The sequence below is a fragment of the Manduca sexta genome, chromosome 23 (genome assembly GCF_014839805.1).
Source record: "Manduca sexta isolate Smith_Timp_Sample1 chromosome 23, JHU_Msex_v1.0, whole genome shotgun sequence".
Lineage (NCBI taxonomy): Eukaryota > Metazoa > Arthropoda > Insecta > Lepidoptera > Sphingidae > Manduca > Manduca sexta.
In genome coordinates, this window is record NC_051137.1 from 4,221,134 (window position 1) to 4,236,480 (window position 15,347).

General features: G+C 36.0%; 1 protein-coding gene across 1 annotated transcript; it reads left to right on the plus strand.

The window, feature by feature from the left end:
* The first annotated feature begins 93 nt into the window (after positions 1 to 93).
* On the plus strand, positions 94 to 14,183 carry LOC115443728 (suppressor of hairless protein). Its single transcript, XM_030169256.2, has 4 exons — positions 94 to 1,445; positions 2,141 to 2,385; positions 10,795 to 11,020; positions 11,617 to 14,183. Exons 1-4 carry the CDS (start codon positions 612 to 614, stop codon positions 11,791 to 11,793), a joined length of 1,482 nt encoding a protein of 493 aa, XP_030025116.1. The 5' UTR covers positions 94 to 611; the 3' UTR covers positions 11,794 to 14,183.
* The last annotated feature ends 1,164 nt before the right edge of the window (positions 14,184 to 15,347 follow it).

The window sequence follows — 15,347 nt, forward strand, 5'->3', positions numbered from 1 at the left end:
CATCCTACGACCGGCCGTCTGTCAGTCGGCGCACCGAAGTCGAGCGTCCTCGCATCAAACCGATTCGATTTCATTGTTAATTCGCGCGCGTGCAGTCAACAACACGCTCGCATCGCGCTTTGTGTCTATGGTCGCTTTTGACAGCTCGGTTATCTGGCGTTGTCGTACATAAACTCGCTTGAATAAACACAAGTTTTATCAACATTCAGGCAAAAACAAGTGAAAAATTATTAACGACAGTTTGCTAAGAAACGATACAAAAGAGTGCGCGAAAATAAAATTAAGAACAAAGTGGCACAGTGCAACGCGGAGCCGTCCGAAAATTCCGCCGTCGAACAGGTGTTTTTGAATGAAATGTGTGCCAGTTCTCACCGTAATTAATTTTTAGTAGCGTGAATAACAGAAAAGCGTATCAATCGATCGGCGATCGATTTCGAGAGCGACCCTCCTGCGTTTGCAATCAGCAAGGGTCGGACGCAACGCGGCTCCCCTCGGATTCGTGAAAAAGAATGATGCTTTGCAAGAGGGTCGAGCACTCGAGATAGGGGCAGGTCGTGGGCGGCTGCGAGGCTATGAAGGCAAGCGCGCGGTGAGACGAAGCCGTGGCGAGCATGCCGCACCAGTACGGCGGCGGCGCGGGCGGCGCGTCGCCGCCGGCGCCGGCGGGCGCCTACCCGCGATACGCAAGCGCCGCGGGGCCCGGAGCCGGCGCTTACCGCCCCGAGGAGCGCCGCCTGACACGCGAGGCCATGGAGCGCTATTTACGAGACCGTTCCGATATGGTGGTCGTTATCTTGCATGCCAAAGTGGCCCAGAAATCATACGGTAATGAAAAGCGGTTTTTCTGCCCGCCGCCGTGCATCTATTTGTTTGGTGACGGTTGGCGATTGCGGCGCGAGCGCATGCTGCGCGAGGGTGAAACCGAGCAGGCGGCGCAACTGTGCGCCTTCATTGGCATCGGCAACTCCGATCAGGACATGCAGCAACTGGACCTTAACAATGGCAAGCAGTACTGTGCCGCTAAAACTTTGTACATATCAGATTCTGATAAAAGAAAGCATTTCATGCTGTCAGTCAAAATGTTCTATGGTAATGGGCATGATATTGGTATATTTAATAGCAAAAGAATAAAAGTAATTTCAAAGCCATCAAAGAAGAAGCAGTCATTGAAAAATGCTGACTTGTGTATTGCTAGTGGGACAAAAGTTGCTCTGTTCAACAGACTGAGATCACAGACGGTGTCTACGAGGTACCTCCATGTGGAGAATGGTAATTTCCATGCATCATCCACACAATGGGGAGCGTTCACTATCCACTTACTGGATGACAATGAGAGTGAATCGGAGGAGTTTGCCGTGAGGGATGGATATGTCCACTACGGCTCTACTGTGAAGTTGGTTTGTTCTGTAACTGGCATGGCTCTCCCCAGGCTCATAATAAGGAAGGTAAATATTCAAATATACAAATAAAATTATCCTTTATTGGAACAAATTAGGTATGGAATCCTTTTTCCACTACAATCTAATGTTTTTAAATCTTAAAAATGCCATGCTTAAATAAATATGCAACTCAGAAACTTTCCTAAAAAATTATATTACAACTGACCAAAGATGTGCATAAAGATTGTTTTGATTTTTTGGAAAATGTAATATACTATTTATTTTTTAATTAATTAAAAATCCCATCTTACAGCATGCTACATTACAAACAAGTAATAAATTACCCATCACTCAAGCTCTAAGAAGAAATGATTCTGATAACAAAGTATTTTGACTTGCTATATATGCAGAAATGATTAGTTGTTGGATACCATATAACCCAATAGAAATTAAAGTCTAAGCACTAGCCACTTTGTTGCCCTGGCTGAGCACTATATAGAGAAACTTGTCCCTTATTATTTAAAATGAACCTTCATTGCATTCATGTTATCATAAAATAATTACATTAATAAAAAATGGTTTTATTCCAGAAATTTTAAAAGTCAGATTCTGAACAATACTATATGTTAAAGTATAGAACCATAGAAATATTGTATATTTTACATACATTACAGTACAATAAAGAAAATATTTCTTTATTAATCATTTTAAGATATGAAGACTTCATATTCAAGGCTATAAACATATAAATACTTTTGTAGGTGGACAAACAAATGGCTCTCCTGGAGGCAGATGATCCTGTTTCCCAGCTGCATAAGTGTGCATTCTACATGAAAGACACGGAGCGGATGTATCTCTGCCTATCTCAGGAGAGGATCATACAGTTCCAGGCGACTCCATGTCCCAAAGAACCTAACAAAGAGATGATCAACGATGGTGCTTGTTGGACCATCATATCCACCGATAAAGCAGAATATCAGTTTTATGAAGGAATGGGACCTGTTAGGTATGTATCTTATCATTTAATAATGTTAATAATAATAATATCAGCTGTATTATATACTGTATGACTACTGGGCACGGGCCTTCTCTACTACTAAGAAGGATTAGGCCTTAGTCTACCACACTAGCCTAGGGAAGATTGGTAGACTACACACACTCTCAAAAATTCTACATTATTTCGGTATGCAGGTTTCCTCACGATGTTTTCCTTCGCCGTTAAAGCAAGTGATAATTGATAATTCACGAAGAATACACACAACTTTAGAAAAATCAGAGATGTGTGGGATTTGAACCTGCGGACATTCGTTTCGGAAGTCCGTACCACACCCAACTAGGCTATTACCACTTCAATATTAATTATTTGTAAAAAAAAATAAACGGTTACATCATATTAACACTTGATTGTAGATGTATCAATCACCAGTCAAATAATAAAAAAAAAAATTTTACATACATCCAAAAGTTTTCATAAACTCGTGTTAATGTTAATAATACGCAAGATTAGTAAATCACATAATACTAATTATATTACGCATTAAACATTACTTTGGTGGCTTCACAGCCTCAAATTATTACACACATTTAAAATATTACCATCACTACTGGATATAATAAGACTTAATACCTCATGTCTCAGGATGGCGAGCGCAGTGGATTACCAAACAATTATTATAATTCAAGGTGTTGGATGGTGTTTCTACTGTTAAGGGATGGTCGTATCGCTTACCATCAGGCGAACGGCAAGCTCGTCTTCAAAGCAATAAAAATAAAACAGTTATAAATAACAATTTGGTTGTCTGTTGTAACTAAAGCTCTTAAAATGCTACACAAATAACATCAACAGACTGAGTGAATCGCTCTAGAAAGTTTTATAAATAAATTAATTAATTAGAACAAGGAAACACAATAATTACGTGAATTGAATGGAAATATTGCCATGAGTCCAAAATCAAATTTCATTACAAAGACTTTAAGTCAGGGGCTCCTAATATTTTTAATATTATTACCCCTGTGTTCTATGTGGAAAAGTAGTTTCACGCTGCCTTCAACATGTTATCAAAACAATACAAGCAAATTCGAATATCTTCATTAATCATAAATTGCGCAACAGCCTTACAACTTTAATGTCAGCTCTGTTCCTTTTTTTATTTTACGATCCTATAATTAGGTTCTTTGTTACCCCTGTGAATTACCTGTAAACCTCGCGGGGCTAATTGCGCCCAGATTAGGAACCCAGGCCTTAAATAAATAAAAAAAAATACATTAGAGCGTCAAGTCCACCATGAAGAATAAAGAATTATATCGAATTATATCGACAACTAAACCAAAGCTATATCGTAATCCTAATACTTTTAACGAATAAAAACTATCGCATATATCGAATAATAACTATCGCATAACATGTTGTCAATTCGGCTAAAAACACCGGGGATAGCAACAAAACAGCCTACGTCAGAAATTCGTAAGAATTATCCCTACTTTATAAATCGACATTTAGTCGAATAGCAAATTAATTGCACAAACAAGTCCGAAGATCAAATTAAAAGTTATTTACCATAATAAACTTGGAAAAACAACTAACAAAAAATACATCGCATTAAGCCTACCTGTTTACATTAGTTTATAAAATGCTAAATAAATAAATAATAACACACACACAACACACACAACATCACACATTTTATGCCCGAAGGGGTATGCAGAGGCGCAACCATGGCACCCACTTTTCGCCAAGTTTGTTCCGTCCCATGATGTGATAGGGGGCGAGCCTATCGCCATATCGGGCACAAATTTCAGACTCCGGGCTGATACTGAACAGAAAAACCCAAATATCACTTTGCCCGAGCCGGGATTCGAACCCAGGACCTCAGAGCGCTGCCGTACCGCGCATGCAGTACAACTACGCCACCGAGGCAGTCTATAAATAATAACGATTACTTTAATAAACGTATTAAGCAAATACTAACAAAAATAAGGTATTATTTAATGTACTTATTTACTGATAATTTTAAGGTGGTATTTTATTGGTACTCTTTACGGTTCACTTTCAACTAATTATTTCCTCTCATGTGCTAATAGGAATTGAAGAGCGAGCTTCATTGTTCCCTGAGTGTTCTATCCCCTAACGACGCTGAAAAATTATGTTTAACACCTCTCAGCAGGCAGCGGGTCTGTTGTGTCTCTGGCATTCCTAAAGTACCATTGACTATACACTATGGGAGTAAAGTTTTACTGGTGGTAGGTCTCTCATATGTGAGTCCGTCTGGGTAGGTACCACCGCAATGTCTATTTCTGCCGCCTAGCAGCAGTGTGTAGTCACTTTTGTGTTCCGGTTTAAAGGACATTGTAGCCAATGTAACTTCTGGACATAATGAGACTTAACATCTCACGTCTCAGGGTGGCGAGCGCAGTGTGATACCAAACAATACTTATTCAAAGTGTTGGATGGTGTTTCTACTATTTATGGGCGGTCGTATCGCTTACCATCAGACGAACGGCAAACTCGTCTCGTCATTCAAAGCAATAAAAAAGTCCCTTTCCATCAGGTGTCTGTATAATAAGCTAATAAAAAACAATATATTAATTGCTAATTGCGTCGTGTTTCATATAGTTTTCAAATACGCAACATTTGCTTATAAAAGTCTCGCAGTCTCTAACTGACTTGTTACTTCGACATTTTAATTTCAGTATTTCTTTATCGAGAATATATAAAAAATGCACATTGTTTCATAAGCAATTAATTAATATCGTAACATTTCAATCAATCGTTTAACTTAATCGCTATAAAAACGATATTAATTCAGGAGGGTCCATTAATAATAGACATTGGAAATCGATAGATAACACCTTTAGATGTGAATTGTATTCCCAATAGGTTTTGTTTATAATAAAAATGTTGGAGTATATAATTAAATAAAATAAATAGAATGCTTTATTCATCACGTAGGTGAACATGGTTGCACTTATGATAAGTCAAGGTACATGAGAATATTTAATTATTACTTAATTAGATTAGCTTATATAAACAAAGACAATTTATATTGAAAATAAAATAAATGAAAAATATAGTAAACAAAGAAGCCAGCTCGGGCTGGCAGGAAAGAAGATATAAAATGATGTATATATATGTAATTTTAAATAAACAATAAGGGAGACACGCGTCGGGAGCCTCACCGGTGAGGACAATAAAAGCCCTAACCTAGCTAACCTACCAGTCTTTCACTAGCTTTTATATAATTATAAAATATACATGAGTAATGGTCGATCCCAAAATTTTCCAGAAAACAATTTTAAAATATCTAATAGATTATCTCTCTAGGGTTATCGAGTAAAGCCAGGTTTATATCGGGCGACTGACCAACGAGAGATATGAGGTCTTGGTGTTTGCCTTCTTACTCCGACACACGCTCTCGCCATACGTTACTTATCCAAACTACAATAAAAAAGCACGCGAGTCTGCCAATGAAATTCAATGGTTACAGACAGTCAAGTTTATAATATTATGCTTCGCAAATCTTACATATTGTAACAAGGTTAATGTTAATTATATTTTTCACAAGACTATATATTATATCTTTACAGAAAAAAAATCCAATAATCTGGAAAGATAAATAAAACATGAATCAAGCAATTTTTTTACTAATATGGAAAATTTTAATCAAATGTTTCCGTCATAAGTAAAAACTAACATAGATCCTTGTTAACCAGTGAAATGATAAAAATACTGTTATGGTGTCAACAGACAAAAGCAACAATTCCTCTGTTAGAGAAATAGGATTTACATTATTGTAACCATAGTAAATAGATGTTCAAGTCATTTTAACACCGAATATAAACGGACCGCGTCCACTTCGAAAGGGAACTGTGACAGAGATCGCCCTAACATGTGTTTAGTCACTTATCACTTGGCGCTGACGGCTGAATAGCTCTCAGTGGCACGAACGATTGCTCCTCTATCGACCTCTTTAAACAACCATCGACGATAGAAACAGATGCATATACTCGACATATTATAATCCTTGTAATAATTGAGCATTGAAACATTTCTTTGTTATTTCACCTTCTTTGATCATACTTTTTATATCAATTGCAAAAGGTATAATTTGCGTTTTTGCATATATAATACGTATTAGGATTTTTATGTATCGGCTAAAAAGAGAAAGACGATTCTAGCAAATTAGCATGAATAATAACCTGAGACTGTCTTCATGCTTTAGTTTAATATTTACCGCTACAATCATTATTTCGCTTTGAAAATTATACATAGACGAATAGAGAATATCATTGTACAAAAGTTACCTATATTTACTCTCTACTATTATATAAAGCTGAAGAGTTTTTTGTTTGAATGCGGTTATCTCAGGAACTACTGGTTCGAATTGAAAAAAAATTTAAGTGTTGGATAGCCCGTTAATCGAGGAAGGCTATAGGCTATATAACATCATAACAAATCCAGTAGGAGCGGAGCATCAATGAAAATGTAGCAAAAACGAGCAAAATTTATTTATTTTAAGCGCTTCCGTTGCCTGTACCGCCTAAACGATTAAAGTTATTCAACAATTATGTATGACGGAATTGTTCCTCTTAAAAGTTCTAAAAAATGTTTTATAAAACAAAGTCTCCCGCTGCATCTGTCTGCGTGTCTGAACGTAATTAACTCGAAAACTACCCAACGGAATTCAAAGAAATTTGGAGATATTTTGAGACCCTGAAAACGACATAGGTTATTTTCCATCCCGGGAAAAAATATATAGCGGGTCTTATATCCTGGAAGAACTACTACACGCGAGCGGAGATGCGAGTAAAAGGTAGTAAATTATAAGACTTCATCCACAATGAAATTGTCAAAGAAATAATATACATTTTATTAATGAGACTATAACAATAACTTATCTCACGCTAGAACCTGGTGTTGTGATAAGAACCTATCTATTATTTATATTTGACACGCGCAATCGCGACCGCAAACCACATTCTTCCTGTGTCCAAAATCTGTCGCTATCAATTGAATTTGACAGCACGTAGTGCTCCCCTGTGGTTAGTTTATAACTTGTTTTTACTATAAACTTTTATTTATGTTGTTCCTTTTTCTATTTCTGATTGATAAACGAACGCTTTACGTACTTGATTATATTTCCAATTTATAAAGCAAGTGAAATTTTAAATAGAATTAGGTTACAGTGAATTTGTTCAATATAATTTTAATTAATTTAATATTGGAAACCTTATCCAAATGTCAAAACCTATTTTAAAAAAATGTAAATATTTTAACACGAATGAGCTTTGACAATCCAATCTCACTCATATATGTTTCGCAAAAGTATGTGTATTTAGATACGTTAAATTCTTTCTGCAATTGCTATATGCCCAAAAACTCCACAACAGTCGCGAAAGGTGAAAATTTCCAAAAGGGAACCCGACACAACATATAGGCACTAATATTCATAAATGAGGTCTGCATATTGTTCTAATGATAATTAGATTCCACATAAATTGTACATAAAAGGAAGACGGAAGGAGTCGAATTATATGGACCCTTCGCCACTACTCCAGAATCCTTCTCTCTTATCCATAGAAACAGCAGCGTAGCGAAGTGCAGGATTGTCTCCGTGTAAATATCATGGTTTACCACCAGTTTTCAAAACTTTTTATCTAGCTACCACGGGGACGATTGGCTCCATGTTCCTTCTAAAGCATTTCATGATAAAATTCTTTATCGCAAAAGTACTTTCTTATTTTACAGCATAACTCCTTACTATAAGTCTTGCGTGTCGTTAATTGGCTACTAGCCCTTCGATTCTCTATATTCAAGTAATGATACGTTCTGCAGAATATTGATTGAATTTATAAGCTTTGTATTGAATTGTACTATTGTTAGACATGAGGCTGCTCTACTAATTTCGAAGTAATATTTGTAACATTTTGCCAGACTTCGATTTTGTAGACTACAGTTTACACAGAACCCAAATTCTTGTAGTAATTCAATTTTTCTCACGTTTAACTTCTTTGCCTTCTTTGTATAATAACTTCACAAAATCCTTAAGCCTGAGATCTAACCAGAGACCTCTTGGTTTACATAGTAATTTATCCCTGCCACGCTATAACTTAGTAAAAAAATAGGGTAGTTTAAGAATAGAATCACAGAGCACTTGTTTACGAAAATAGCAAATAGTTTCTATGGGGTTTTGTGGAATATTAGCTTTTCGCGAGACTGAGTACATGTTTGTCAGTTGTTATAATGAAAAAACCGGGATAAAATTTGAAAACTAGTTTTATTTAGATTTATAAATATAGTTCAACTTCTCGCTTACTATTTTCCGCGAATGAGTGTTAAGTCTAAATGTTTTATTTTATTAACAATTTTAAATATTGTTTGATGGTAACGCAGGTGCCTTTTAACAATGATTTGGTAATTACTAAATTTTTGTACACCCCTTAGAATTGGCCAGAAGCTGGTTTATCTCGTGAGAAAACGGATTTATACTTCATACGATATCTAAATGACCTGGACATATTTATCATGCCAGGAAGCGTCAACCGGTGGGGATACCCGCATGTCATTGGTGTAATAATGTGTAATGCGCCTGTATCACTTCCCACAGTGATAACTGTGTGACGTGTTAAATGTGGGAATGTACCACGAAACTGTTCAGATCGTCAACTCTTATCGTGTGCGAATTTAAGATATAAAAATGTGCGTTAGTTGATCTAATAATAATTGGGATTTTATCACGAAAGGCAAATGATTATGTTGTTTCTGGATGTAAATTTAGTTTAAATATCCTACTAATATTATAAATGCGAAAGTTTGTGAGGATGATGTATGGATTTATGTTTGTTCCCCATTCACGAAAAAACTACTGCACGGATTTGGTTGAAACTTTACAGTAATATTGGTTTAACTTCAGAATAACACATAGGCTACAATTTTATAATGATGTTGTTTAATTTGATCATGATATAACGATACAAATCAAGTAAGTCGGAAAAAAATTGTCTCGGAAAACTCCTTCACGCGGGCGAAGCCGCGAGCAAAAGCTAGTATGTTCATATATATGGTCGAAATGACCAACAAATGTAAAGGCGGAATAAGGTCGCAATAAATATGCCCGCTTGTCCCACTGTCCATACATTGGCTTCTTCGGAACGATCCTGAATATGCCGGGTTTTTCGTCCCATGTTTGATATATTATGGTATATTATATCTCCATACAGACTATATCCAGTATTCTGTAAATAATTTCCTTCCCTTATCACATTGTATCGCGTAATATCGCTTTACATATAGGGTATTTTTATGTACTGACGTAAACATTTCAATTCGATACTACGCAAATATTATTACAGACACTGAGTTGTCCCATCTAGAGATCGAATTTGGCTAACTTAACATTTCATAGGCCCCGTGTTGTCTAGATTAACTAGAGAAACTAGGAAAATATATCCGATTGCATAAGACCGAAGGCGCTATGTATAAAATAAACGTGTCATACGTAATAGCTTTAATTTTCATAAATTTGTATTAATAAATATGGTGATCCCAAAAAAAACGACTTCTACTGGTTTACCTTCGCATATTATCATAATATACATAAGAGTAGTTTTCCTTCTTAAAAGTGTCACCATTCGTGTCGGATATCAAACTTATCTGATCAACCCTGCCAACAGTGGCAGGCCTTAACAACGCGAGGCCCCAGGCGAAAGCAAAATGAACGACGTTAGGTCCTGCACGGAGCATTCAAAAAAAAGATCCCCGGTTTTAACAGTTTTGCCGGTAAAATGGTAAAAAAGGTCCTCCAAGGCATCGTGGGAGGCCCCTGTAAACGCAAAGCTCCGGGCATTTGCCCGGTTCGTCTCTCCCTAAAGCCGCCTTTCCCCGCAAATCCAATCTGCGAGCAGCACCAAACTCTATTTCATGAGAATTGCACTCGCACAGCCACAACAAATAAAATAATATGCCGGTTTTTACTCACCATTAGCTCATAAATTTATTAAAATTTAGAACTTAATGCATATTCAAAAAGGAAACATTAAATGTAAACAAACAACCACTCGTATTTCAACTATCTCTTCCTGTATGCATTAGATAGATTTAACGCATAATTTAAAAAATATGTCTATTTTCTCCCGGACCTTATTTCCAGATTCTACTAACATAATTCAAAATTGGGCTGCTTGTATGTAATTTCATCTTCTCTGTCACAGGTTCAGTAATAGTCAAAATTACTGTTGCTTCTGTCTAAATTATAAAGTTGATGTAAAAAATCTTATGGCTTTTACTTTGGCGACGATGGTGTTGTGGGCTATAGCGATTCTTGCGGATTTTACTATTAAAATTAATAAGTAATTGTCTATGAATAAACTATGACAATTTTCTTTGCTATTATATTAATTACTTAAACCTTGTCAACAGATCGCCAGTAACGCCAGTACCACTAGTACACTCGTTAAACCTGAACGGCGGAGGTGATGTGGCGATGCTAGAACTGGCTGGCGATAACTTCACGCCCTCGCTGCAGGTGTGGTTCGGAGACGTGGAAGCGGAGACGATGTACCGCTGCGCAGAATCCATGCTGTGCGTAGTGCCAGATATATCGCAATTCAGGGGCCAGTGGCTTTGGGTGCGACAGCCTACGCAGGTAAGAAGGTTATAGACTAACCCCCTTATTCGTAGACGTTATTTATCAAAGGACGGAGCATTGCTGTGATAACAAGTCTGTTTTTCAGTGCTGACGGCATAGCAGCCTTCGTAGTGCGTAGGCAAAGGGCCGTTGTGATTGGCTAATATTGAGATACAACTTAATCTAATTGGCTGTCAGATAAACAAAGCTGAACAAACTGCAAGCTGTCAGATAAAACAGACTTGTTATCACAGCAATGCTCTGTGTCCTTCGATAAATAACGTTTATGAATAAGAGGGTACAAGTATATCGTCAAAGATATTGTAGACGAGTATGTGTATGTCAACGGGCATTTGTTAGCTTTTTTCCACGTTCTATTTTGCTCGTTGTTTTTAACGTATTCATTTTTTTAGACGCAAAATAAATTGTATAGTTTTAATAATTGTTTTCTAATGGATTTATAACGGAATTTAATGTGTAATTATGAATGACTTTTATGTGTGCGGGATTATGAAAGATAAGTATAAGAATGTTAATTACCAGCCAGATGAACATAGCATTATTTATTTTAAATATCCTTAAAGACAATGACAACATGATCTCTCCTACTTCAGGTGCCAGTGTCTCTGGTGCGAAACGACGGTATAATCTACGCCACAGGGTTGACATTCACTTACACCCCGGAGCCTGGCCCCAGGCCGGTATGTCCCTCCGTGGACGACGTGATGCGGCCGGACTCGGCCGGCTGGCACCACGATACTCACCGCCTGCCCGACAACACGCTGCAATAGCCCATGGACTGCAGGCTTGACGACAGCCTGCAGTGAACACCCCGTGTCCTGTACACGTCAGAATTGTGCCTCATCAGATACTTTGAGTTGAAACACGTGGTCTACAGTAATTTCCTGTGGAGCCACGTAGGTTTTCGACATTGCCTGTGTCCACAGAAACTCGTCCAAAGCATTCGTGACACGTGTGCGTCTCTCCCGTGGATTTGTGAACTAATTAGTGGAAAGACTTTATACTAGTACCGTGGTGAGTGACTGTAATTTAGATTCTATAGTGCCTAACGTCTATTGTTCATAGCATGATCTTTGATGTTTAGCGTGAAAGCTTAAACTGTAGTTTTAAAGGACACAGAATCAATTTTAAGATGTGGTATTTGAGTGTAGCTTCTAGCTAAGGTGGTTTTTTTAGCAATCGTTTTGTTTTCGGGATCGTGATAGCGTTAGTAAAAGGCAGATAAGAGATTTTATTTAATAAAAAAATATGTGTCAAACTATATAATCTAGGAATGTAAATTTTAAAGATCATGTTATAATACATAGAATATAGAGAGCTTTATTATAATTATATGTAGGTAACATTCGCGAGTCAATTGCTTCGCTTATGAAAAATGGTTAATGGAAGAGGAACCGGCATTCGTCCGAATGTCGTTTACGAGTTAATTTACCGAAATTATGACACCAAAATGTTATTATTAAGAGAACAATAAAACATATCGTGGGAATTGTTTTTAATGACTCGGATGTATGGAGATTTTATTAGTTTGCTTGGGAAATGTAGTTTTAGGTAAAACGAGCATGTATAAGTACAATAAAGAGAAGGCGTCGGTGTTCAGACGGGCCGCGTGGCGCGGTGTGACCGGCACACGACCTTCGTTACATTACTCTTAGGGCCTGGCTAAATACTCAACATTTACCTGCAGATATATAGGTATCCTCTAAGGGATTTGGAATCGAATGAGTTTCATGAAATATATTTGAATCAATTTTCTTAACATATTTACTTGCAGATATATGTAGTATTCTCTAAGAGATTTGAAGCTTCATGAAATATATTTGAAACTTTTTTGGCAATAAAAATAAGATGTACTATTGACAATGTTTTCCCGGGCCTCCAGAGGATAATGTAATTTTGTAAAAATAGCTTTTATGTTGAAAAAAGATCTTTTATTTTACATTATAAATCGACTATATGTCCATATTTAAAGCATTGTTTTGCACGTCTATGTTTGCAACACTGCGCATTTTTTTATTCTTACGAGATTTAATAAATACAGATTGTGTTGTCTATGCCCTATTTTATCTGTGACATGAATTTAGTCACAAAATACCAACTTTGTACTGGTATGTATATTTTTGGCTGACGTCAAAGAGTTACTCAAGGAGATGTTCCTATAACAGCGTTTTTACGCCTATAAAATATAATGTTTTTATAAATAATTCCATGGAATGAGATCTCTTTGTCTCGGATTTGTTTGGGGCCAAATAGCTGTATAAAACCATGACAAGCCATTGCGTTTATTAATTTTACGATAACTAAATAATAAGCTTACGTCTGGGTAATGATATAAGACTCATAGAGAGATTGATTTAGCATTGTACGTTTCTTATAAATTTTGTATAAATTAAGAATAATAGAAACTTAAGTCATATTAACAACTGTAAGGAGAAACCAAATAAGTTATTATTTTACTCAAAATATCCCCTTATTGTAACCGTGTCTTACACTTATTTAATTATACCGTTTCAATTTGTCAGTTATTGGAGTTAGTCTCAATTTGCACAATTTATTAAATATTTTTCTTGGCGATAATATACTGATCAAGGATCGATCAATGACATTAGCTGTGTCTGTGTACGTATGTATATTTATCGAGATTTTAATGAACAATATAGGTTGTAGTTAGTATTTAGACTCTTAACACATTGTTTCAAATATCGAATGGAATCATATTTATTTTACACGAATAATTTGTTTTTATAAAATGTTTACACTTTAACAATGAGTTTGATGTGTAATTTTAAAAGAAATGTGTGATTTCGTACATTCCATGTGGGAAGTGTAATATGAAGTACAAAAAATATCAATATTTTTGTAGCGAAACATTAAATACGATGTAATATTATGGAATTGGTAAAGTTACAGTATTACAATGAAATTAGTATTAACTTGACTTAAAGAATACGTCAATTTGTGTAAAATAATAAGCAACACGTCATATGACAAATTGTTTACTTTTACATTTTATGATTTTACATTTGGTATTTCTATATTTGTAAATGATGTAAAATAAATGCTCGCCAAAAATATTGTGAACATTCTGTGTACTAAGCGAACATACGGAGCAGTGGATTTTGAAATATAAATATTTTTAATAAAATTGAATTTAAATATTTACAGATTTTTATTGAGCCCTAAAATACTCTAATGCATTTTAACACACATGTTTTAAGACATATAAGTTACTCATACAACATATTTAGTAAAATGTCTATCAAAAATTTAAGATCAGACATATCAATACGCTTGAATAGTTTAATATCAATAAATACACAATATAAATCTAAAATCAAGAAATACTAACCCATCAAGGCGTCAGTACTCAAGTGAACATAGAATTGATATTGTTTGCGGAAAACTGAGCATGTTTAATTACGTATGAATCAGAATTAATCCGAGCCTCGAAGTCTGTGGGAACGTCTACGAAAACTCTTCACATGATTATAACAAGTGTCTTCCCCTACATACAGTTCCGCTCCGTCGACTTTGACCTCAGATAATTATCACAGGTTTATACCCATCCGCCATTGTTAGTCGAGATTTCAGCATAATAAAGCAATATTAAATACATATGATCATTGTAGTGTATCATAAATGTGTAATTGGGCGGGCCAGAGGCGGACCACAGCTTAATTAGTTTGTACGCTAATCTATGGTAACGCCTCGTGCAGTATCCATCCGATGACTGCTGCATAAGATGGATTATTATTTAATGAATTTAAATGGTAGAAAATGTTAACACCGACGAGAATCTGGTTGTCACCACTTCGTTACTGTTTTAGGGTAAAATAACTCTTATTTAATTACAGGATTGACCAGGATGGGATAAAAATTGAAATAAATTGTACAAGGCCTTGATATCAAATAGATTCGCTTTGAAAACGGGCCTATTCCTGCAGTCTAAATAACGAGAGGCTAGCCTTAGGAAAATTTTCAGATCATCCAGATTCTGTTATCGAATTTATTGCAGAAATTGATGGACTTTTGATATATTGACCATTAATTATCAAACATTTAAAGTGGTTGTATCGACATAATGAGTTAGGCAACAATTTGTGCGCATTTTTGGTAGTTTGTTCTGAGTAAAGATAAAGACAAAGCGGCAGAGAAAAGTCAAGCAACTGCAAGTTGAGTTGTTTTTTGCCATCTTACGTAAATATTAGCGAGGAACGACTTCCGAGTGACATTTTTTTTCACAGTGAATGAAAAAACAAATAAACATAAATAGTTTCGAATCGATTGGAAAAGAAAACACTGTAGGTAGTGTAGGTATAGGTAA

Bases quoted from the DNA above. Each gene is read 5' to 3' on its own strand.
- LOC115443728 (XM_030169256.2), top strand. From the start codon at position 612: ATGCCGCACCAGTACGGCGGCGGCGCGGGCGGCGCGTCGCCGCCGGCG. The intron at 1,446-2,140 runs GTAAATATTCAA...ATACTTTTGTAG, and splicing joins CCAGGCTCATAATAAGGAAG to GTGGACAAACAAATGGCTCT. The intron at 11,021-11,616 runs GTAAGAAGGTTA...CTCCTACTTCAG, and splicing joins GGGTGCGACAGCCTACGCAG to GTGCCAGTGTCTCTGGTGCG.